The following is a 25,970-nucleotide window of genomic DNA, read 5'->3' as shown; positions in this document are numbered from 1 at the left end:
ACAGTGACCAGTGATACAATCAGGGGAAAACTCTACTCTGTACAGTGACCAGTGATACAATCAGGGGAACACTCTGTACAGTGACCAGTGATACAATCAGGAAGAGAAAACTCTACTCTGTACAGTGACCAGTGATACAATCAAGGGAACACTCTGTACAGTGACCAGTGATACAATCAGTAATAGAAAACTCTACTCTGTACAGTGACCAGTGATACAATCAGGGGAACACTCTGTACAGTGACCAGTGATACAATCAGGGGAACACTCTGTACAGTGACCAGTGATACAATCAGTAATAGAAACCTCTACAACAGTAATAGAAACCTCTCAGTGACCAGTGATACAATCAGTAATAGAAACCTCTACTCTGTACAGTGACCAGTGATACAATCAGTAATAGAAACCTCTACTCTGTACAGTGACCAGTGATACAATCAGGAAGAGAAAACTCTACTCTGTACAGTGACCAGTGATACAATCAGTAATAGAAACCTCTACTCTGTACAGTGACCAGTGATACAATCAGTAATAGAAACCTCTACTCTGTACAGTGACCAGTGATACAATCAGGGGAATACTCTGTACAGTGACCAGTGATACAATCAGTAATAGAAACCTCTACTCTGTACAGTGACCAGTGATACAATCAGGGGAACACTCTGTACAGTGACCAGTGATACAATCAGTAATAGAAACCTCTACTCTGTACAGTGACCAGTGATACAATCAGTAATAGAAACCTCTACTCTGTACAGTGACCAGTGATACAATCAGGGGAATACTCTGTACAGTGACCAGTGATACAATCAGGTAACCAGTGATACAATCAGAAAGAAAACCTCTACTCTCTACTCTGTACAGTGACCAGTGATACAATCAGGGGAACACTCTGTACAGTGACCAGTGATACAATCAGGGGAACACTCTGTACAGTGACCAGTGATACAATCAGGAAGAGAAAACTCTACTCTGTACAGTGACCAGTGATACAATCAGTAATAGAAACCTCTACTCTGTACAGTGACCAGTGATACAATCAGGGGAACACTCTGTACAGTGACCAGTGATACAATCAGGGGAACACTCTGTACAGTGACCAGTGATACAATCAGGGGAATACTCTGTACAGTGACCAGTGATACAATCAGGGGAATACTCTGTACAGTGACCAGTGATACAATCAGGAAGAGAAAACTCTACTCTGTACAGTGACCAGTGATACAATCAGTAATAGAAACCTCTACTCTGTACAGTGACCAGTGATACAATCAGTAATAGAAACCTCTACTCTGTACAGTGACCAGTGATACAATCAGGGGAAAACTCTGTACAGTGACCAGTGATACAATCAGGGTGACCAGTGATACAATCAGGAAACCTCTACTCTGTACAGTGACCAGTGATACAATCAGGGGTACTCAATGTACAGTGACCAGTGATACAATCAGGGGAACACACAGTGACCAGTGAACAATCAGAAAACCTCTACTCTGTACAGTGACCAGTGATACAATCAGGGGAAACCTCTACTCTGTACAGTGACCAGTGATACAATCAGGGGAAGACTCTGACAGTGACTCTACTCTGTACAGTGACCAGTGATACAATCAGGGGAATACTCTGTACAGTGACCAGTGATACAATCAGTAATAGAAACCTCTACTCTGTACAGTGACCAGTGATACAATCAGTAATAGAAACCTCTACTCTGTACAGTGACCAGTGATACAATCAGGGGAATACTCTGTACAGTGACCAGTGATACAATCAGGGGAATACTCTGTACAGTGACCAGTGATACAATCAGGGGAACACTCTGTACAGTGACCAGTGATACAATCAGTAATAGAAAACTCTACTCTGTACAGTGACCAGTGATACAATCAGTAATAGAAACCTCTACTCTGTACAGTGACCAGTGATACAATCAGTAATAGAAAACTCTACTCTGTACAGTGACCAGTGATACAATCAGTAATAGAAACCTCTACTCTGTACAGTGACCAGTGATACAATCAGGGGAACACTCTGTACAGTGACCAGTGATACAATCAGGAAGAGAAAACTCTACTCTGTACAGTGACCAGTGATACAATCAGGGGAATACTCTGTACAGTGACCAGTGATACAATCAGTAATAGAAACCTCTACTCTGTACAGTGACCAGTGATACAATCAGTAATAGAAAACAGTGACCAGTGATACAATCAGGGGAACACTCTGTACAGTGACCAGTGATACAATCAGTAAGAGAAACCTCTACTCTGTACAGTGACCAGTGATACAATCAGGGGAACACTCTGTACAGTGACCAGTGATACAATCAGTGACCAGTGATACAATCAGTATAGAAACCTCTACTCTGTACAGTGACCAGTGATACAATCAGTAATAGAAACCTCTACTCTGTACAGTGACCAGTGATACAATCAGGAAGAGAAAACTCTACTCTGTACAGTGACCAGTGATACAATCAGTAATAGAAACCTCTACTCTGTACAGTGACCAGTGATACAATCAGGAAGAGAAAACTCTACTCTGTACAGTGACCAGTGATATATTCCTCTACTCTGTTCAGTGACCAGTGATACAATCAGGGGAATACTCTGAAACCTCTACTCTGTACAGTGACCAGTGATACAATCAGGGGAATACTCTGTACAGTGACCAGTGATACAATCAGTAATAGAAACCTCTACTCTGTACAGTGACCAGTGATACAATCAGGAAGAGAAAACTCTACTCTGTACAGTGACCAGTGATACAATCAGTAAGAGAACAATCAGGAAGAGAAAACTCTACTCTGTACAGTGACCAGTGATACAATCAGGGGAATACTCTGTACAGTGACCAGTGATACAATCAGGGGAATACTCTGTACAGTGACCAGTGATACAATCAGGGGAATACTCTGTACAGTGACCAGTGATACAATCAGGGGAATACTCTGTACAGTGACCAGTGATACAATCAGGGGAATACTCTGTACAGTGACCAGTGACACAATCAGGGGAATACTCTGTATACATTCATTTGTAAGAATACCAGTTTTCATTCTTGTTCCTTCAGAAGTAATATTTTCTCTACAGTGTCATTTTGTCACTTTGTCCCTTCTCAATATCATTTCGGAAGTAACTGATACTTCCAAAATAACAGACTGCATATGTATTCACACACATTACAGTCATCAATATACTTCATATATCTTTCTTTCCCTACATCAGCTTTTGCATCTGTCTTCCTACTTTCTTTTAATGATTTTCTTTCCTTATAACCATCATTCTTTCCATCTATCTGTGTCTACATACATCTTTGTTTCTTTCCCTACTTCTATTTTTCTACCCATATGTCTTTCCCAATACATGTCTAGTTTTCTTCTCCCCCCTCCCTCCCTCCTGCGACCCCTACCATTGGTTTCCTTTCCCTCTATCTGTTTTCCCTATATATTGCCTTACATCTATCTTTCTTTCCCTTTATGTTTTTTCCTTATATTTTTTTCCTTTCTCTCAAAATACCACTTTTTTTCTTTCTCTATATAAGTTTTTCCATATATCTTTTTTCTAACTTGTACCTATGCCTTTCTTTCACTATATCCATCTTTCCCTTTATTTATTTTTCATTCCTTTCCTCTGATTTCCTTATACCTGCCTTTATCTAAATCTATTTTTCTTTCCCCACCTCTATTTTCCTTTCCCTTCATCTGTCATTCCCTATTCCCAGAATGGATGTGAAAAGGTATAGGGTCACCTGCCCAATCATGTGGGTTTTCCCCGGGTACTCCGGTTTCCTCCCACACTAAGACCCCTTGTGTGCTTCCATCCGAGCCAACAAGAGTGATTAATATAATCTGAAAAAACTTGCCTCGCAATTTTTGTAAAATAAATGAAGTTTATCATTATTATCTGTCTTTCCCTATATCTATTTTTCTTTCTTTACCTTTTTCCATTTTTTTATCCTTTTATTTGTGTTTCCCAATGCTGATATTTACCTTGTCGTTTGTACAGGTGAGGAAATGATGGAAGACTTCAGAACGGGATATCAATGGATGGCGTACCATTCTGTTAATCCAAAGCTGGAGTTGGTGCATTCTTTCTGTTATAAAGTCATCTTCATATCTTCCTACATACAAAAGAGCCATTAACAATCACAGATACAAGAAATCGTATTCATCTTCAGTATTTTCAATGTAACTTTATAAATATAGTGATCTTTAAAATCCTTTTTTCACTTTGAAAGTACAACCTTACAGAACAAAGTAATGATTTATCCTGCTTTATCATATTTCACTCAGTCCTGATACATGAACAAGCTTAACTAACAATAAATCTATTTTAACAGTACAAACATTATTTCAGGTGAAAATACACATGTACTGTGTATATTGATTGTTAATATCACAATACCAAACGTAAAGTAATACATTTAATACTGGCAGCTGACAGACATACTTATAACACTCTAGTATTATTGGCTGTTACTTGTTACCAGCTCTAACAGGATAAATTTGAAGGAAGTATGAAATCTTTTGGAAAACTTTGAGATGAATTACACAACCAACGATCCTGCTTGAGTATGTATGGTCAGGATATGGCAATGATTGATAGCTATTCAACATGGTAAACTACAAAACAGTCACAGCGACCTAGCTTCAGCATAGAACACGCCTGTCAAGCTTTGTATGATTCTAATTCTAGAGCATTAAATATATATCACGTCATGTAGAATGTACATATGCTCCGGTCCTGTGTGGACAGACAGACACCTAACTCCTATGATTCAAACCTGTTTCATCAGTTAACCAAAACGACAGCTGTTTACTACTACATAGAAGGAAGTCACGGCAAACAGTTACAGAAACACTGAACTACTAATACAGCATATTAATCTATTTTAAAGAAAATCCATCTCATTTCATCTCAATCACATATTTCAACCAAAATACCAATTACAACTTAAACCAAAAGAATAAAACATGCTTTCTTTAATCACATGCAAGGAGTTGTATGTTTGTGAATCATAAATTTCATAATCCATACAGACCAGTTAATTTTTCTTACATTTACATTTTATTATCTTTTGTAATTAGTCTGAGTGTGTAAAGTTACATGACAGTTGTACCAGAAAAACAGATTTTAGTACCTCAATCCTTACCCAAGAATTATTTTGCCCAAACCTAATTACCAGAACTCTTCACAGGATTAGAGAGACAAAAGTAGCAACCAAGTCGGAACATTTACTCACCCGAGCGTCCTATCAATGGAAATAATGGACAGGTAAAATCAACATCAAAGATTGAAGGGAAAAAGATATCCCGTAAAGTTGTCCAGGGATGGTATTCATACCTTGGGAGTTTTTACTTCTATATAAGTTAAAACTTCAAAAGTACCAGGTTGTAACACAGGAATTCTGCTTACTAAGGGAGTCTAATTTGAAATGTACTTTTTCAAAACTGAAAGTTAAGACAAATAGACTTGAAGATCAGATTTTGTCCTAAAAAAAGACAAAATTTCGTTAATTTGTTTAATAGCAAATCAAAAACATCTATTCAAGGAAGGGACATACATTTGACAAAATAAAACTGCATTCAGCCAAGCAAGGGAAGATTAAACCCACACCAAATACGAACAGCTAGCAGTAGGAAGAAAGGATTGATGTAGGACAGATGACAATACAATACATGATTTTGTAAATAAGGGGTTTCAGGCCCTGAGTTTGGTATGCTTCACACGCTCTTATTATGAATAATGTACACACCAAGTTTCATTATCTTTGCTCAAGTAAAGTTATGCATCCAGGCATCAAATTTTAATAAAGAGTAATAGTAACTCTGTAATTAAGGGGTGTGCTGGTCCTGAACTTCGAACACTGCACATCCTTTCAGTATGGTGAATGTAGAGACAAAGTGTCATTATCCTACTTTTAATAAAAGCTTAGTTATGCTCAGGATATATAATTTTAACAAAGGGCAATAATTCTGTTATAAAGGAGTTGCATGCCCTGTGTATGGCATACTGCACATCCTCTTAGTACGACTGATGTATACACTAAATTTCATTATTCTAGCTCAAATAACAGAAAAGTTATGTTCTGGACACAAAAATTTTATCATGCCCTGACTTTGGAACACTGCACATTGTCTTAGTATGACCAATGTATACATCAAGTTTCATAATCCTGAAGGCAAAGTTATGCTCCAGAAACTAAAGGAAAAATAAAGCAGCAACATTTTGGAACATTTTCTTCAGTTTGGTCAGATCATTAGAATAGAAGTTCTTATACCACAAGCCAATATAAGATTTGATTGTGACGTTTCGATGACTACATGATCACCTTCATCAGACAAATGACCAGTATTGAGTGTACTAGCACTTGCATAATGTACATCAGATTATAGTTATTTATCTGATGAAGGAAGCCATAAGTCATCTAAACATCACAATCAAATTTTCCACTGGTTGTGTTATAAGAACTTCTATTCTAAAGCAACAAATAATTGGGAAGTACATAATTTTTTCAAATGTTCTGAACATATTGACTAAAACTGTATTGGAAAATAAAAAGATTGTTCATTCAAATTTCATCACACAACTAAAGAACCTTTTAAGGATCAACATGTTTGGCCAGATTTTGTCAAGAAATGTGAGCTTTGATAAGGAAGGTAAGAGTGGCTGAGCATGGATTAAAAGTGTTTTTATGTATAGTATACAGGCTGGAATGGAACATCTGATACTAAATAGTTCTGCAATTTCCACAACCAAATTATCTTCAATCAAAATTCCAAAACTTCAACATTTAATATGATCCTGATAAAATACAGATTTTTTTCTAAACATGAAAAAATTAATCTAAGTGATTCTCATAACTTTACATGTTTTAAATGTTTTTAATCACTTTTTACTATTAAATATTGTCCAAGTAATTAAAACAGAATCACACCAATTATCATCAATACTCTATTTTAATAAATATATTACAAATCCAAGGACTTTCTGACAAAGGGAGTGTATCAATGGTGCAGTGTCTGTGGTTAAGGTTTGTGTTAGGGCCAAGGTTTTGATTGTTTAAGGGATCAGGTTTTCACCCGAAATGACAACCACATAACAAACCTTTCTTTATTCCTGAGTTAGAAAGCGACCCAATGCCAACTGAAAGGATTGACAAAATAAGCAAGTGTTCCAAGACATAGACTATCCAACAAGAATTCTTTAATGAGAGGTTAACATTCTTATTTTGTTCAAATGAAATATTAGCATTACATGTAAACAGATACAAAGTTCAACAAATTACTACATTTTTTTTCAATTGCTTCTACAAGAACCTATCATTTTATTAAGTACAGCTATATGATTCATTATTCACCACCATCATGCTCAATACGGACATTCCTAAAGACTGGTTAACCCAATCTGCAGATAGCTAAACTATACAATATATAAGGCATAGGCATGTATATACCTACAAACAGTTAAAGTGACGAAAAGCAGAGCTAATAAAAACAGCCCCGATCCAACATGAAAATGTGTATATAAGGGGAAAGTAATCTGATGGTGAAACAACTTCTGACAAATGTCCAACAACAAAGCACAACACATTTTGTATATCACTGAGCTCACAATTTGGTGACATATGCCTACAAAGCTTACAATATCACCAAAAAATTTAAAAACTGAAACGTGTGTAGAAGCTAAAATGTTGTGAATGCTAACTGACAAAGTTCAGTTATTTTCCTACAAACATAGCATGAAAAAAGTACTTATAAATATCTCAATTTTCAATACTGAAAAAATGTTTCCATCAGAGCAGAGCTTGAGATTAAAACCAAAGTCAGACATTGTCATTAGTCTCACAAAGTGCTCAATGATCATTTGACTTTGCTCTCATATAAGCAACATTGAAACACATCAATGATAGTTATATATATAATGATTTCAGGAGCTTATCTTATAAAAGATCTCATAAATAATGAAAGTGCATGTTGCCAGACATTTTCAAATATGTCTCCTTCAGTGAAACCCCTCTAATTCAAAACCTTGTGAGAGGGAACACACTGATAGAATTAGAAAACTTTCCCTGTGCCTCCATTTAAACATTTAAAGTGTACTATGGTTGTATACCTGATATGGCCTTGTCTGGCAGTGGTGGGATAGGAACACAGGCAAACTTCTCCTCAAGTCGCTCATGTAGCCAATCAAAGTGTTTATACCTCCGACTCACCTGGATGTTACTGAACTGTAAACAAAGGTAATTTGGCACATAAAATACAAATACAACCTTTATTAAAACCAGTGAAAACATGTAACAAGAACATACCAAAATATTCCTTAAATCAGCATTATGATTATGTTGTTAAACTGAAGATAAAACACTTTACATTCTACAATTGCTAGTGAAAAACAAGAGGCCCATGGGCTTTAATGGTCACCATGTAGTTTTCTGGTCTTTGGGCAATTTTAGTGCCTGTCCGTCAGTCCCACCATTGGGGCAGATGGAGCAGAATCAATATATATGCATACTTACAAAGTTTTCATTGTTTCTAAGTTTGAAGGTTTATTTCTCTAATGAACAGAATTGATAACAATGTCTGTTGTTGTACTTTAGCATATTTGACTCTTGTGACCCTGTGAATGAAGGTCTAGGTCATTCATTTGAACAACTTTGCAGCCCTTCACCCTATCATGTTACCTGCCCAATACCATATCCCTGGGCCTTTTTGATATTGAGGGAAAATCAAAAATGTAAATTGTTCACGACAGACAATGGACCATCTCAAAAGGTCACTTGAGATTTTGTCACAGGTGACCTGAAAAACAGAATACTCTTTGACTGCCTTCCTAACCTGTCTAATCTGTGTTGTGTGATAACCTACCTTTTAATATACAGCTTTCTGTCACAGTCTGTTTAATGTGACAATATGTCCTGTCTATCCTTGATCACCTAATTATTCTGTCTTGTGCAACTACCTGCCCTATACCTCCAATGATAACATACATTATGTATAACTCCTTAACTTAAAACATTACCTTGTACTTCAAAACAAATATCTCATAAACAGCAACAGAAGATTAGGAAATAGTTAAACAGGTTGCTGAGGAACACTTACTGATGGTGTGATCTGGTACGCTATATAACTTTTTAGGCCTTTTAATTTACTCTCCTTCTTAGGAGATGTGACCTCACAGGTGAAGGTATCAGTTGGTAGTGGCCAGACAGGACCATCTCCGGTATCCTAGAATTAACACAAAAATGACATTAATTATAAAAGCTATTAATTGAACAGGTTTGGTAATGACTTGCATACATTTGAATGTTTACACAAAACTAACTTTTTCCACACATAATTGTTCTAATTGAGCCTTTTCTTTAATACAATGCAATAATGAAAACACATATCGCTTACAATGGTATTATGCGTAACAAAAGAAATGTGATATTATGCTTTTTACAGTCCCATGTTACAGCAACGCTCTAGTAAAGGTACAACAAAACAAGCCAAACCATGGACACTTTTAGTGAGTGACTATTTTGCAATAAATGTATGCTCTGTGAACTTCCATTAAAAAAAACTAGGATAAGAGTTAATTTCATTCAAATGCCAATGTAAGCTTTTCTGTGTTTTGTTGTAAAACAATAGGTTTCTAACATAGCAGTTCTTATCAGAAATTTACTACAATCTTTAGAATACATCTTTTATCAGACAGTACATCTATGACAATGCCAATTATACAGATATGTTTATCTCCACTATTGTGTTTGTGTTAATTAGGGATGTGTTTGTGTTTGCAGTACAATGTAGTGTCACTTTGTAACATTGTTTCAGTTATCATACATGTGTGCACACACAGCTGCCGTTAGCCATTACAGAATGCTACCAGGAAGACTACAATACCAAAACAGTTTTAATCATTGCAATATAGATGTGCTAAAATCAGACATTTTAAAATTTCACTTTTTCTTCTAAGTGAAAGGGGAATAGAATTTTGATAATGAACAACTTTCTAAAGTTTTTTTAGGACTTTGTATCAAACAGCAGTAACAACACTAGCAGTTCATTAGTGACTGGCATTGAAATATCAAATGTAGCTTCGAAGAGATGTCATATTTATCTAAACGCTCACAAACATTATTTGATATTGTAACAACAAAATCTGACAGACACAGCAGATCCTATTTCTGGTACCCTAAACTATGAGAAAGTTATTGAGTAGTGTAATTGTTGAGAGGTGATGTTTTCAACAATATATGTGTTTTGTCTGATCATATGTTTTTAAATTCTCCGACAATGTCCGTGTTTTGTCTGATCATGTGTTTTTGAACTCTCCGACAATGTCTGTGTTTTGTCTGATCATGTGTTTTTAAACTCTCTGACAATATATGTGTTTTGACTGATGATGTGTTTTTAAACTCTCTGACAATATATGTGTTTTGACTGATCATGTGTTTTTAAACTCTCTGACAATGTTTGTGTTGTGTCTGATCATGTGTTTTTGAACTCTCCGACAATGTCTGTGTTTAGTCTGATCATGTGTTTTTAAACTCTCCGACAATGTCTGTGTTTTGTCTGATCATGTGTTTTTAAACTCTCCGACAATGTCTGTGTTTTGTCTGATCATGTGTTTTTAAACCCTCCGACAATGTCTGTGTTTTGTCTGATCATGTGTTTTTAAACTCTCCGACAATGTCTGTGTTTTGTCTGATCATGTGTTTTTAAATTCTCCAACAATGTCCGTGTTTTGTCTGAACATGTGTTTTTAAACTCTCCGACTATGTCTGTGTTTAGTCTGATCATGTGTTTTTAAACTCTCCGACAATGTCTGTGTTTTGTCTGATCATGTGTTTTTAAACTCTCCGACAATGTCTGTGTTTTGTCTGATCATGTGTTTTTAAACTCTCCGACAATGTCTGTGTTTTGTCTGATCATGTGTTTTTAAACTTTCCGACAATGTCTGTGTTTTGTCTGATCATGTGTTTTTAAACTCTCTGTATTGTTCTGGTAGTTCCACATATGAACATATATGTACATTAGACATGTACAGCGATGTTACAAAACAATGAATCATTGTATCTTTACCCAGAACAAAAGCACATGACCCATTTCCTCTATAGGTAAACAAATTGTTCGGAGTTAACTACTTACAACGAGGTGGAGTGAAGTCAAGATGGTTGATAATACAAATGGCGATTACAGCCATTGTTGTGTATGTAGTGTCTAACTTTTTGCCATTTTTGAGATGAATGTGGCATGACTTGATATGGGAATGAAAAACACACATATCAATATCTTTAAATGTCGTAAAATATGACCATGTGTAATGCACATGTTCAGCACAATTTTACTCACAGTGATGGTAATGACATCATTTTCGGACACATTTTCATTCTGTACTTGTCCCATCATAAAGGCCTCGCCTCCAGCTTTAGCAAAATGTGAAAATCTGCAGATAAACAGGAAACACATTACAAAACAAGGAAACGGAATGGTATATAAAAGTATATATGGAAGGAGGGTAAAGAGAAATAGATCACGATAATAAATATATTGCTTTCATACATACACACATTAATGTGTCACAGACCACATTGCAACTTTAAAATGTACTTGTTCCAGTATTTTTTAAATTTGTTTAAGAATTAATGGGTTCATTCATGTGACATTTTTGAGCCAGGTGTATAAGAGATTTGCCTGTTTTTTATCACTATGCCATGTCCACACGGGTATATAACTGTTTTTCACTGATACCTGTTAAAACATCTCTTCACTGTTCTGTACTTTGACAAATCACAAGGGGGATAACTGTTTTTTTTACACATCAAAGCTCTTTGTATTGTACCATGGTTTGACAAACCACAAGGGGAGATAACTGTAAATTACATCTTAAATCTATCCTTCACTCTACAATATAACTTTTTATTACCTGTTAAAGCTTTTCTTCACTGTACCATACTTTGACATGTCACCTGAGGGTGATAACTGTTTAGGCTCTCTTCTTGGCTGAGAAAGACCAAAGTTTCCCTGTCCTTGTAAATCCTGAACAGAACAGAAGTTGTAAGTAAATTCTTATATTAGTTATTGAAAAAAACATTTCAGCCTGTGATTTAAAATCATAATTTCAAAAGAAAAGATTAATAAAGTAACCCTGTCTGTACTGCTGTTTACCTTGGATGTACCCCAGTCTATATTGCTATGTTTATCTGAGATCTTCCCTAGTCTGTACTGCTATGTTTACCTGAGATGTCCCCCAGTCTGTACTGCTATGTTTATCTGAGATCTACCCTAGTCTGTACTGCTATGTTTATCTGAGATGTACCCCAGTCTGTACTGCTATGTTTATCTGAGATCTACCCCAGTCTGTACTGCTATGTTTATCTGAGATGTCCCCCAGTCTGTACTGCTATGTTTACCTGAGATATACCCCAGTCTGTACTGCTATGTTTACCTGAGATATACCCCAGTCTGTACTGCTATGTTTATCTGAGATGTCCCCCAGTCTGTACTGCTATGTTTACCTGAGATGTACCCCAGTCTGTACTGCTATGTTTATCTGAGATGTACCCCAATCTGTACTGCTATGTTTATCTGAGATGTACCCCAGTCTGTACTGCTATGTTTATCTGAGATCTACCCCAGTCTGTACTGCTATGTTTATCCAGTATGTTTACCTGAGATGTACCCCAGTCTGTACTGCTATGTTTATCTGAGATGTACCCCAGTCTGTACTGCTATGTTTATCTGAGATGTACCCCAGTCTGTACTGCTATGTTTACCTGAGATGTACCCCAGTCTGTACTGCTATGTTTATCTGAGATGTACCCCAGTCTGTACTGCTATGTTTACCTGAGATGTACCCCAGTCTGTACTGCTATGTTTATCTGAGATGTCCCCCAGTCTGTACTGCTATGTTTACCTGAGATGTACCCCAGTCTGTACTGCTATGTTTATCTGAGATGTACCCCAGTCTGTACTGCTATGTTTATCTGAGATGTACCCCAGTCTGTACTGCTATGTTTATCTGAGATGTACCCCAGTCTGTACTGCTATGTTTACCTGAGATCTACCCCAGTCTGTACTGCTATGTTTATCTGAGATGTACCCCAGTCTGTACTGCTATGTTTATCTGAGATGTACCCCAGTCTGTACTGCTATGTTTACCTGAGATGTACCCCAGTCTGTACTGCTATGTTTATCTGAGATGTACCCCAGTCTGTACTGCTATGTTTATCTGAGATGTATCCCAGTCTGTACTGCTATGTTTATCTGAGATGTACCCCAGTCTGTACTGCTATGTTTATCTGAGATCTACCCTAGTCTGTACTGCTATGTTTACCTGAGATATACCCCAGTCTGTACTGCTATGTTTATCTGAGATGTACCCCAGTCTGTACTGCTATGTTTATCTGAGATGTACCCCAGTCTGTACTGCTATGTTTACCTGAGATGTACCCCAGTCTGTACTGCTATGTTTATCTGAGATCTACCCCAGTCTGTACTGCTATGTTTATCTGAGATCTACCCCAGTCTGTACTGCTATGTTTACCTGAGATGTCCCACGATCTGTACTTGTAGAGGAGTGATCATCATCCTCCTCTTCCCATTCCTCCTCATCCCACTCTTCTGTGCTCTGCTGTGTTGTGAAGCCCCCTCCTACATTATAGTCCCCACCCCCGGTGTCAGCAGGCGTATTCTGGTAATGGTAGTTGTACCCGTTTGTAGTAGATGTTGTGCCTGTGGAGTAATGACTTGCCCTTGGGTCATCTGGGTAGTCCACCGTACTAGGGGGAGTAGGCATCGGGGGAGGGGGAGGAGGAAAGGAGGGTTCAGGAGGTTCCTCTGATATCTAATAAACAAAAAAAAGATTAATGTATAAAGTTCTTCAAACTAGATATCAATTGAGAATAGATAAAGATAAACAAATCATATAACTGCAACTTTCTGAAAAGTTGTTCGGAAGAAAAGACTTTTGCAAATGACATAAAATAGAAAGATCACAATGTATTTACAAGAACAAAACTTTTTTGGATAGTCTACAATAGCTAACTTTGGTGTCACAACATGAGGTCAACAATAAGGTCATGGCAAATACAGCTAATATGATTGACATTTGAATTTGGTTGGCCATCGAATGGTAAAGATATACCTGTAGATAAGCTTCAGGCACCAAACCCTGGTGTCCCAAGTCATTTTTAGCCTCCCACCATCCATCTCCAATATCCTGAAAAAAATCAAGCATATCATACATGTTAATTTGATTTATGAAGAAGCAAGAGAAAAGACTACTGTATTTTAATGATATAATTGATATACTATGTATAATGGACCATTATTGAGTATTCAATTATTTTCACAAAAATATAAAAAAAACTTCCAAAATTCATTTCATAAAATCTCATCAAATGAAATCAAAATTAGGATAATTTTAATCATGTACATGTAACTTAGAAAAGTTTCACCCTTTAAGGTTTTAAAGAAAAAAATGTTTAGGAAAAAAATCCAACATAGGCAGACATTTGTTGCATCATGTTCAATTCATGATTTACCCTCTTTGTCCATATTATATAACTATATTTCTGAATGGCATAGTCAATGAAAAACTTCCCAGGGTTATATCACTAGTGACATATACAATAAAATATTCCATGAGCAAATTCAATGGATAACAGGAAGATTCTAAATGAATTATAAAAAGTTTAAAAATATAATATACCTTTTGTATACAAAGGCAGCTAAAATCTTGTTTATCATTGTGTATTATTGTGATTTTAGCAAACACAGAAAATGTAACTTCTGAATAGTGAATAATTTTTAATATGATGCATTTGACAACATCATACCAGTAACTCACTCTACAATCCCATGCCCAGATTTTCAATAAGAAATCATAGCTCATAACTTCTGTGATTAATATATGTTTCAACTCTATACTTCAGTACCAGGTTTTCATTTTTCCCATTTCTAGGAACTGGAAAGTAATACAAGACATCTGGAATCTTTTACACCAGCACATTTTATCACCTGTTATTTATACAGCGCTGCCAGGGCTCTAACACCCCAGTTTGGGACTGGGGCCCTCAGAATTGGGAAAAATAATGGTGTTTTCCTTAGAATTGAGAAAACTTGGGGTCTAAATTGGGAAAAAAGATACTATTTTGCATTGGGAATGGGGCCCAATATCGGCCCCAAATCTGGCAGATCAAGAGCCCTGACTGCCCTCTATCAACTTTATATTAGAGAGTATATTACTGTACAAATGGCTCCTTGCTTGTCACACTTTGACCAAGATAAGAATATTCTGTCGCAGGCTTCCATGTTGTCTTATTATAGATAATGTAAGAAGGATGTTTAAATCATACTGACCCTCTGTCATTGCCAACTCCATTGTAAACAACATATGGCTATAATAGTCGATGAATGTACTGATCAATGACAGACTGTTTTAGGACTTAACTACCTTGGTATGTAAGAACATTTTGTACATGAACATGTACAATGTATGAAATAAAAATTAGGACTTCCAGGAATTACACTGTTATACATAAACCCATGTCAATTGGCTTTGGAGATGGCTTAATATAAGATTTATAATCTTATTGCCAGATCCATTTTCAATTTTATAATTTGTGTATGTGTAAAAAAAAGATTGGCCTTTAAAGAGCAAAACATGATCAGTAAGAGTATATATATTATGGTGTATGTTGTACACAGCTATCAGGAGAACAGACATTCACATGTAATATTTCACCCCTAGTTTATATAGGCCCAATATAGACATTCAGTATGTAATCAATGGCATGAAATACTTGTCACATTAATCACTGAGTTCAAAGCAATTGATTTCCATCTCATGTCAATATCAGGTGAATATGGTAGTATACATGCTTGTCTGTTTAATTCTTCTGATATATACCAAAGGCAGGTTTCAGTCCTTTACCTATATCCTTATATATATCTATACAGTAAAACCGTTAAATATGCATACATACATATAACTACATTTTATTGTATTCAATAACATGGAAATTTACTACTATTTATTGTTATTCAAATGGCTGCAGCTACTGGCTTCTGGGACAGTGACCTTATAAAATATGTTGTACATTCAAACAATATAGTGATATTTTGTATATCAAAACAACATGTTGAAGACTCATTGCAGACGTTTTACCATATCCATCCAGCAATAAACCTAGGAGACAAATACCTCAGAATCAAAGGCTGGGTGGGCTTATTATGCGACAATCAAATGATGTTTGCATGTAATGTTAATTAAATATCCACAGAAACAGTATTCTTGTCCACAGATATTTTCTTTACTAACATTTTGAACCAATAAACACACCTGGGGATTTTTTCTCAATGAGGAAGCAAACTTTAAAAAAAGTGTCAGTTATTGTGTTACTGCTTTGGATATCAGCTGATCTGTATGTCATAGTACATATGTATATATACATGTAGTCGTCAGGATTATCTGATATTGAAACAATAAACTAAGTCTTAAACATGGAAATATCCCATAGATAGACAAATCATACCACAGTGCATACTGAGTGATCTAATGGTAAATCTAGACATCAACAACAGAAATACAAATTTATGGAAGGAAGGTATAAAGTGCATTCACCTAAACCAACATAATACCAGGAAAAAATGTACGACACACTTCCTATACTTATAGAACAATGTAGATACATGTACTAGGTACCACAACTCTCGCACTGTTACACTATAAACATATATGTATACTGACACTGTCAAACTACATGTAATAGACAACATTTATATATTTTGAACCTCTCTCCCCCACCCCTCCCCCACCCAGGACAATCAAAGGAGGTCAATGTCAAACATTTTCCTCAATTGGAATTCCACCCTATTTTTACATTTGCATTGATCTACAGATGTTATGTTTCTTCAGTAGCATATACCAGTGATACTAAATACACTGACAACTGACCTACAGACACAGGAAGTAGAGATCTCAGTGACACCTTCAATATATCCGGAGGTTGCTCGGGATGCTTGTTGACAGATGATGAGTCAGATCTGTATGTTCTCATGTCAATGACACACCATTCACTAAATACTACTATAGGTCAGCTGCCACTGTATTCAGAGATATAGGGCTTACATAATACATTATACAATACAGCAGTGTGATCTGTACCCTTCCCTTACGGACCCTGCCCTCACAATCACATATTCAGCCCAGTTCACTTGTGCGTATAGATTATGTACATTAAGTATACTGCTTATCAACAACCAGAATTATACATTATCAAGTAATGGGGAAAAAAACTGTTTGACCAAATACAATTTTATATGCAGTTTTGGCATTAGAATACTTTTATTTATTTTGTAACAATTGCGAAACAAGTTTTTCCAACTGATATTAATCACTCTTGTTGGCCTGGATGGAAGCGCACGAGGGGTCTCTCTGTGGGAGGAAACTGCAGTACCTTGGGAAAACCCACATGGTTGTGCAGGTGACCCCATACCTTTTCACATCCATTCCAGGAATCAAACCGTGGACAGCTAGGTGAAAGGTGAGTGCCTTACCATGGCACCAACCATCCCGAAAAATAGTTAAAAAACAATTGAGTGCATAGGTTATCCTACTACATACATTTGCCAGCCAAATGAAACAACTAATTAGGTATAAAATCAACTTGATAAGACAGCAAACACAGTGTAAGAATTCCAAGATAAACATTGAATTGATAGACTATGTAATATTTCAGCATGGGTTGTATTCATATTTGATATAAATGACACAACTTTGCTTAAGGTGATATATATATATACCATAAATATTCGCGTATAGTGCGCAGGTACTTTTTGGAGATCAGATTTAAAAAAAAAAAAATCTACAGAAAAATTAATTGACTGGTCACTGCGACGAAACATTTGATGTGGTCTGATCCATTGATAATTAGGAAACCACAATGAGCGTGACCCTACCACATGTAATTACCTTAAGTAAACAAATTTACCCAGGTGACCTAACCAGCATGAAAGGCTTGGCTGATTGTATAATTAACGGTTAATGACAGTTAACACGTTAAGTATGAGGAGACTGATGACACCCGGCTTGGGCTGAACGCGTACTATTGGTCAGAAAACGATGTTGTTTTAACGTGTGAACATTTTCAATCCTACCTTGTCCCCATAAAAGCAGGTGGTTTGTTCAGTATAGGCATGATCTTTCATGGTATCTGTACCCACCGCAGTATCCGAAGGTATTTAATGATAGATTGTTTACACCGACTTCGACATGGGGAAACTGCGAACGCCATTTGACTACGCTGAGAGACTGGAGTTTCGTGCCGCCGGTCGCCACTTCGACATTCCAGAGTGAAATATCAAGGCACGAAAGAAAAAAAGACTGTCTAAAGTCCCAACCACTGACCAGAAGGGCTGACATAGGTGTGACAGCGAAACACCCAGAGATGGAGAGAGAGCTGTTCAACTTTGTATGCGATCGCCGATATCCCGGCATCGCTGCCAGTACAACAGAATAGATTTGATATTCATAAATGACACAACTTTGTCTACAAAAAAAGCATGTTATATATATATGTGTGTGTTTTTACAAAACTGTGCTGCCTATACTGACTACAAATGTCGTAGCCATACAATTTCATGTTTAATGTAAATCAGCCAGATTTTTGAGGAAAAATCATGCTAAATATCATTAGTTATGTCAACTTTCAGATGTCGATTTTGAAATAGTGAATGCTATCATTTTTTTCTCATTTGCACAGCTTTACATAACATGTCTGGAACATGGATATCAAGACTAAGTAAAATTTTTTCACACCTAAACTTTATTTAACGTGTGCATAGATACTTAACTATCTTCCGTTCCTGACCAGCTACCAATTTTCTACCTGCTAGCAGTTTAAAAAGATCTGATAGAGTACAGAAGCTGGAACATCTCCTGTAGACTCTCTGATGTAGATAACACGGTGAGCTGATGATTGATTCACCAGCTGTCTGTTGTGTTAACATCTACCAGTATGGTGAAATAAAAAGGAAAACTGTTGTGATACCAGCTCTAAAACATGTAAACCACATGGCAGTTCAGATCATGGCACCAAATGTACAGAAATATTCTGATACATATCCGACATCATTTTATAGTGAACATAACAAGTATGTGACTGGGTACATACAGATGATAGGACCTGACAAACAAAAGAAAATACCAACAGGTCTACATAATATCCAAACCAAATTCAATAAAACTAAACCAAAATATGAACAAAAGAAAGATTTACATGGAGATTCCAGAAAAAGTTCAAGGAGAATAAGACCAGGTGTTCAGGAAGAGTAAGTATCTATTGCCATGTAAACCTTGGTCTATCACGATAAGTAATGACACAATCTCACATGAGAACAATGTATACACCAACAGAACGATCAGGCAAACTAACCAGCATCAACATTTATCCAGCTTCATATCATACAAACAAACAGAAGATTTCTTCATGAGGTCACTATGATGATCCCAAAACAATAATATTCATCAATCTGTATCTTTCAAAACCAGTTGTGTTAAGAGTTTGTCCGTCAGTTGATAACTTCTTGCACGAAAATTCTGATCATTAGAACAGCTCTTGAATACTGAATAAAATGCAACATGTAAACACTTTAGGTTTGGTATGCAGGGATGTTGCTATCCAAAAATGGAAAATTCACAACAGGGAAATTGAATTCATTACAATATTACAGAGATGTATTATTCACAAAAAAGACTGGGAATGTCCATACAACAATATTATTTCTGTGAGAAACATTTGATATCTGAAAAACAATCAGGCCTAAACAATTGAAGATAAGAGTATTTCCATCCTTGTCATTATCAGGTTGCATGTATGTACTACTATCTTTGTAAAAATTCAGTTGGTAAATTTAGTGGTAATGATAAATACAATAGATAAAAGATAACTAAAAATTGGATCTATGTTTGGTAACTTTGTCATATATAGCTGATTAAGTGTTGTGAAGTGATAACTGTACATTAATTATCAGAAAAGAGAAGGAAGTGATCATTTTATTGACAATCTGGCACACATAATTACCTACAATCACAACAATACATATGTAATTATTTAGTGGTATAATTTACAGAGAATTATTCCTTGGCATATAATCTTGTTCTGTGTCTTATCTTGTAATTCATGATTTTATATAAGTGTATTTTAGTTTCTACATAAGTTGGATTCATTGAGACTACCAAATTTAGCCTGTCCCATTTGTCCATGAATTTTAACAACTGGTCACTAAAGTCAGACTGAATATGTCCTTCCTGCCTCTAGCTCCACAACATATATACATACACAATGAACAAACCCTTAGGCACCATATGTACACATGGTATTGTTAAGAATTCATTTATACATGTTTATAGTACAACTATAGACTGGGTGTTACATCGGCCCTTTTTATACTACATATTTATTACTATATACATAATCAGGTAATCCAGTCAGTTTTACTGTGTATCTATCACTTCTGCAATCTTGTACACCTATTTATTTCATTTAATCAGTCTTATGTCCATTATTACCACCTTTCCACACTTTTGTACATGAGAAAGGACAGGAAAATGAGTTGGGAGCCAATAGTATGATGTGATGGGAGAGAGTGGAATGCAGAGATGAGGAAGAGAGAGGTCTTCTATACTATCAGACCTGTTATCAAACTATAATTTTGAAGATGACTCCTACGGCCTAAATAACTTATTTAACTCTGACGAGGCACATTGCAGCAAAAGAACCAGTTGTGAACAAAGTGGAAGAGGATGGGAATACAGTTCTATTTGAATTTCTATATGTTTATAATAATTTTGGAAAGCTGCCAAAATTTCTTAACAACTACTGTAGTCCCTAATGCTAACCTAACCCTAATGTCTGGGCCTCCTGCTCTTATTTGACATTCCCACACAGGCCACCATTTTAAGTCCCATCTGACGGACTATGTGTTGGTGTTTAATTGTGAGCAAGGTACTAGTGCTAATGTATTTTTGGTGTCAATATGTTAGTCTTTTCTCATATCTGTCAGCCACTTTGTCTAATTGTTTGCTTCAACAATGTTCCTACTTTCTGTAAATCTACACTGTTTCTTGCATCATGTAACAATGTCCTCATGGTTTGTAATTTTGATATTAGTATAGGGAGGGTTAAAAAGTTAACAGGGGTTACTAAGTGGTTCATGATCTAGTCTTGTTGGGTGCTACCATGTTAAACGTTAGGTGGACAGGGTGACAGTAAAGTAATACTATTGAGAGGTATAAGAAAGATGGGCCCGTAGGTATCAGACGAGGGATAAAGTGATAGTGTGTGTTAGTTACTGCATGTGTGTTTATGTAACAATACAGTTCATCACTTAAGATGGTAAATAGGTGCACCTAAAGAGGTAACATGCCTGTAAAATACACATAAAAATACTTACTTTTATTGAACTAATCATTTCAAGTACGCAATATGTGTCTTTTATGTGATGATACAGTTCTTCACTGGTAAACAAGTGCACCTGATGAGGTGACAAGCCTGTAAAATACCTCATATAACAAAGCTAGGACCTACTGCACATGGGTGTATTGGTTTCGTGGTTCCTGGCAGAAGGACCCTGCTTTATCTTTACAATAACCCATTTTAAAGGCATATGGTCCCCAGTCTGAAGACCTATTAGTATGAAGATGTGGTGGTGTTGTACAAGTTGTGCAAGTAATACTATGTTTTTATATGATCTGAACTAATATATATGTACAGTTTGACAGTGCCAATTACCTGTGCGGACACAACCACCTCCTCTGCATGTGCAAAAATTATGTTAATGAATTCAAATGTAGGGGTGGGGCACAGAGGAGGACACCACAGATCTCCTGAGGTGTCAATATGCACCAATTAATGGGAGGATCAGAAGTAATCCTCTGTAGTAGTTTCCCAGGGTATCCTGAGGACCTATCTATTTGAAGAATATTGAGCGGGAGTTTGATTGTAAGAAGAAGAGCTCTTCTGCTTCCCTTACGTCTAAGTATGGGTCCCAAGTCATACAATCACCTAAGTATGGGTACCAAGTCATACAATCACCTGTGCAATATAGTATTTGTGTGTGATGTTGAATTTTGTTGTAGAAATTTATTTTTAAATATTTAAGTATTATGCTTTTTTGCATTATTAAGACATTGCCCTGCCTATCCAGTGAAGATAAAATATGATTGGTGGAAATAATAGGGATTTTATTATAATTTACTTACTTATACAGTAGCTGTCCTAGCTGTTCAATGTTTGAGTCAGAGGGAGAAAACAAGATTGTTTCCACATCATTTCAGAACTCACAGTTAGTCAATAAATGTTTCAACATAATAATGAAGTTTGATTTAATTTTGCTTTGCTAGAATCTTAATCTTGTGATAACTTTCTAATTGGATTTATTGGGAATATATAATTTTGTCTCTCACCTTGTTTTTTCTATAATAAGAATTACTCTGGTTTTTCCAAATTCTATCCTAATTTTTGTTCATACCGCTTTACTGGTGCCATCTTTTACTATACCATTCTAAGAATACAACCACCAGAGGCAATACTTAATAAATGTTATACCTTTGCTGTGTGTGAAAATTTTACAAAATCAGAAGTATTCAAAGAAAACTTAGTTATTACATAAATGAACATTCAGAAGTAAAATGGAACAGAATACAAAAGTATTCAGTAAACTTCTATGTAAACACCCTGTGTTAAACGTGAGGTGATAAACAAATGGATTCTGATACACATTGTCATGCACATTAAAGGTGATTCTCAATTTTGTTTTACCTTTCAAATAATCTCTATTTCTCATGAAATATGTCAGGAAGGATATTTAACACTACATTTTAATAAAACTGCCGTGCAATATATAAGCATTGTTGAACATTTCAGGAAATAGGTTATCAGCGAATGATACATGGACATTTTACATCGATAAAAATCTTTTCATTTTGGAGACATTTCCTTATCCTAATTTCCTAGTTACCACTTTTTCATCATTTTGTTTGCTTTCTAGACCACTATGTAAATTGTTAAAAGCATTGTATTTAATCCTTCCTGCATGTGTTGTACCATAATATATATATATATATTTGTATCAGTGAAGTAGGTATACAGTTTCAGCCCTATTGGTACCACTAGACTAAAATGTTATCTTACTCCTCCAAAGCTTTCTAGTGGTGTATAAACCCAAACCTAAATTTAAACCAATTGGGACATATGGCCAACACTACAAGTATTAAGATATGGGATATCATATTTACAAAGTTCACTGCACACAAGTTATGTGACAAAATAATGAGTGTAAAGATTGCCCATCTGTTATCACATTATATGTACCTAAGATGATATATTTGCCCAAATACTTTCACCTGTGACCAGCTACATCAGGTACAATATATGTATTTACACCAAGAATACATTTGTAGTACACTGGACCTACAGAGTCCTGTTAAGATTAATTACAACCTACAGTTAACCCAAAGAAATAACAGAATTAAAGATGTACAATAAAAATTTTAATGTATATATAGTAAAAATGACAATAAGGTCCAATATTTGTACTGGCTCTTGACAAACAAATGTTCATTGGATGTGTATTGCTGGTATAGATGTTTAATCAATGAAGTAATAACGTCAATACCAACAAGTAGATTGTCAAAATTTTGAGGCAACCTGCCCCTCCCATTTATCAAGAAACAAAATATTACAGAAGTTACAATAGACGATGAAGACCCTTATTGACCTTAATTTACTTGTCTGTACTGCCATTAATTCATGGAACATATATATACATGTATACACCTAACTGACATATATAAACTAAACACTTGATATCTGATTTATCATAACTATTTATTAATTCACAAAGAAATCTGATATTATATTGTAGCCGTCTGGATTAGGAATTTGTCAGTAATTCTTCTCAGAATACAAATACTTTTTGTTAGAATGTAGGTTTTCTCATAAGAAGACACTACAATGTACTTCAAAACTTTGTTTATGCAGAACAAAATAAAATCAACTGAAGTAGGTATTACTATCCACTGAAACCAATAATACTTTCTAGAAAGGAAACTAGGAGTTCAAGGATTTTTCCCCAATAAATGAAATTAAGAAGGACCTTGACGTCAAACATAGGGAGTGAGAAGAAAAACAGCTGAGAACTGTATCAAGTGTTCATTTCCTGAGCTCCACACACCCTTAGCTGTGTTTCAGGTAAATGTAGCAAATGTTTTAACTTCCATGTCCAAACGTTGTAAATCCTTAACATATACTAACTGAATCAATATTACAAGTTGGGCAAATATTTAATCACTATACATAAACTAAATCAAAATCAAGGACACATTTCCTTTTCCTAGTATCACGGTTTATAATTGCATCAACAAATTAGGTATTAGCACCGATATCATTTTCTTTTTTAAATTTTATTCTGCATTTCCTCTCCATATAACCAAAGCAGCCTCTACCTCATTTCATTGACTGCATTTTGAGGCGGAAATTACTGACCATCTACATTGCTTAAGAGATCAATGATGGCACATATTTTCCACCAAAGATATATAAATATATGGGGTAATGTTAAATCTAGTGCTTGGAAGATTATGTAATTACCTGTGCAATAATTGCCAGAACATCACCTCCTCTGAAACTCAGCTCTCCATTATCTGGGTCTCCATCAAAGTCATACAATGCACGGGCCTGAAACACATCCAAAATTCTACGATTACAATGTGCCATGTTTTGTCTAAGAGAAATATGAACATAAGCATATTTAACACCTTATGGGAGAAGTAGGTTTAGGGTAGGATATTAATCAGCTTGTGTTGAGCATAACTAGTTGTGTATGTACAGTAGGATACAAAACTTATCACAAGATGACTGATGCTGTATTATATGAACAACAATGTCTGTATACATGTAACTACAATGTACAAGTAACAACATGTACATTAGCATTCACTCTAATGCCAAACCACATCTAGTGACTCAAAAATGCATAATGATAAAACCAAATACTTTTCATATATCATCTTTTTTTCAATTTTAGTGTCTAATATCTAAATCTCCAGGTTAAACAATTTTCAGCTGACCTGCCTTGATATCTGCAAGTTCACACTGAATGCACAAAAGAATTGAAAGTTGGGATATATCAGGACTTTTTATAGACCCATGTTGAACATAAAACACTATGAACAAATCCAAGATCCTTTTGGTGGTGGGGATCAGGCAGGAAGTGGCGAACATGTTGAAAAGAGGTAGGATCATCTCCATGTCAGGTGTAATCGTGATCATTCCTGACAGAAGATACCTTTATCAGCTGCATTTCAGTAAAATATACAAGGAGGTGGAGACTGAAGACCACCTACAGGATTAGAAATGTAAGTCTTTCTATAATAATTACTAGTATTTTATTACATTGTACCATCCTAATGAACCATTCCTCTAGCAAATTCAGGCAAAATCTTGATCCAATTTAATGTACCATTTCTTTATGTTCCATGCATTAGACTCAGTTGAATTCCCTGAAATTCCAAATCTATCCTTGGCTTTAGACTCCCTATATAAGAATGGAGGCTCATTTGTAAATTATACTCTTAATGATCCTGACCTTTCCAATCTAATTGGGCCAGTTCAAATTTTCTCCACCATGTTCTTACATATGTATCACATGAACATTCTGAATGTTGTGATACGTTTTATTAGTTCCATTTACCTACCATCTGTCAACATTCCCAATTTTTAGACTGTTTTTTTTTTAATTCACTTACAACACAATGACCGGATTTTATTGCATAACATATATTACATTGGGCAAATTGATGTCATCCAACAATTTTTTGGAATATTTGAGTCTTGGACTCATACTTTTCCCTGTGGGAATCACTCAAATTTTGAAAAGCCACTATGCATCTTTGTGAGTGGACTGGACTCAACAG

The 25,970-nt window shown here is 35.7% G+C and overlaps 1 protein-coding gene across 1 annotated transcript in view; it reads right to left on the bottom strand.

Moving 5' to 3' along the window:
• LOC132554766 (sorting nexin lst-4-like) overlaps positions 1–24,771 on the bottom strand; it is a 30,167-nt gene extending 5,396 nt beyond the window's left edge. Inside the window, exons 1-9 of the mRNA XM_060219076.1 lie at positions 24,646–24,771; positions 14,136–14,210; positions 13,536–13,835; positions 11,916–12,028; positions 11,342–11,435; positions 9,104–9,229; positions 8,118–8,232; positions 7,110–7,148; positions 3,992–4,122 (exon numbers count right to left, since the gene is read on the bottom strand). Of these exons, the coding sequence (XP_060075059.1) occupies positions 3,992–4,122; positions 7,110–7,148; positions 8,118–8,232; positions 9,104–9,229; positions 11,342–11,435; positions 11,916–12,028; positions 13,536–13,835; positions 14,136–14,210; positions 24,646–24,771 (1,119 nt within the window). The remainder of the gene's footprint in view (positions 1–3,991; positions 4,123–7,109; positions 7,149–8,117; positions 8,233–9,103; positions 9,230–11,341; positions 11,436–11,915; positions 12,029–13,535; positions 13,836–14,135; positions 14,211–24,645) is intronic.
• Between the last annotated feature and the right edge of the window lie 1,199 nt (positions 24,772–25,970).

The sequence above is a fragment of the Ylistrum balloti genome, unplaced genomic scaffold, assembly GCF_031769215.1.
Source record: "Ylistrum balloti isolate Yb309-2 unplaced genomic scaffold, AGI_CSIRO_Ybal_v1 Utg370442, whole genome shotgun sequence".
In the NCBI taxonomy this organism is placed as follows: Eukaryota; Metazoa; Mollusca; class Bivalvia; order Pectinida; family Pectinidae; genus Ylistrum; species Ylistrum balloti.
The sequence above is the reverse complement of the archived record's forward strand: the minus strand, read 5'-3'. Positions and strand labels throughout refer to the sequence as shown.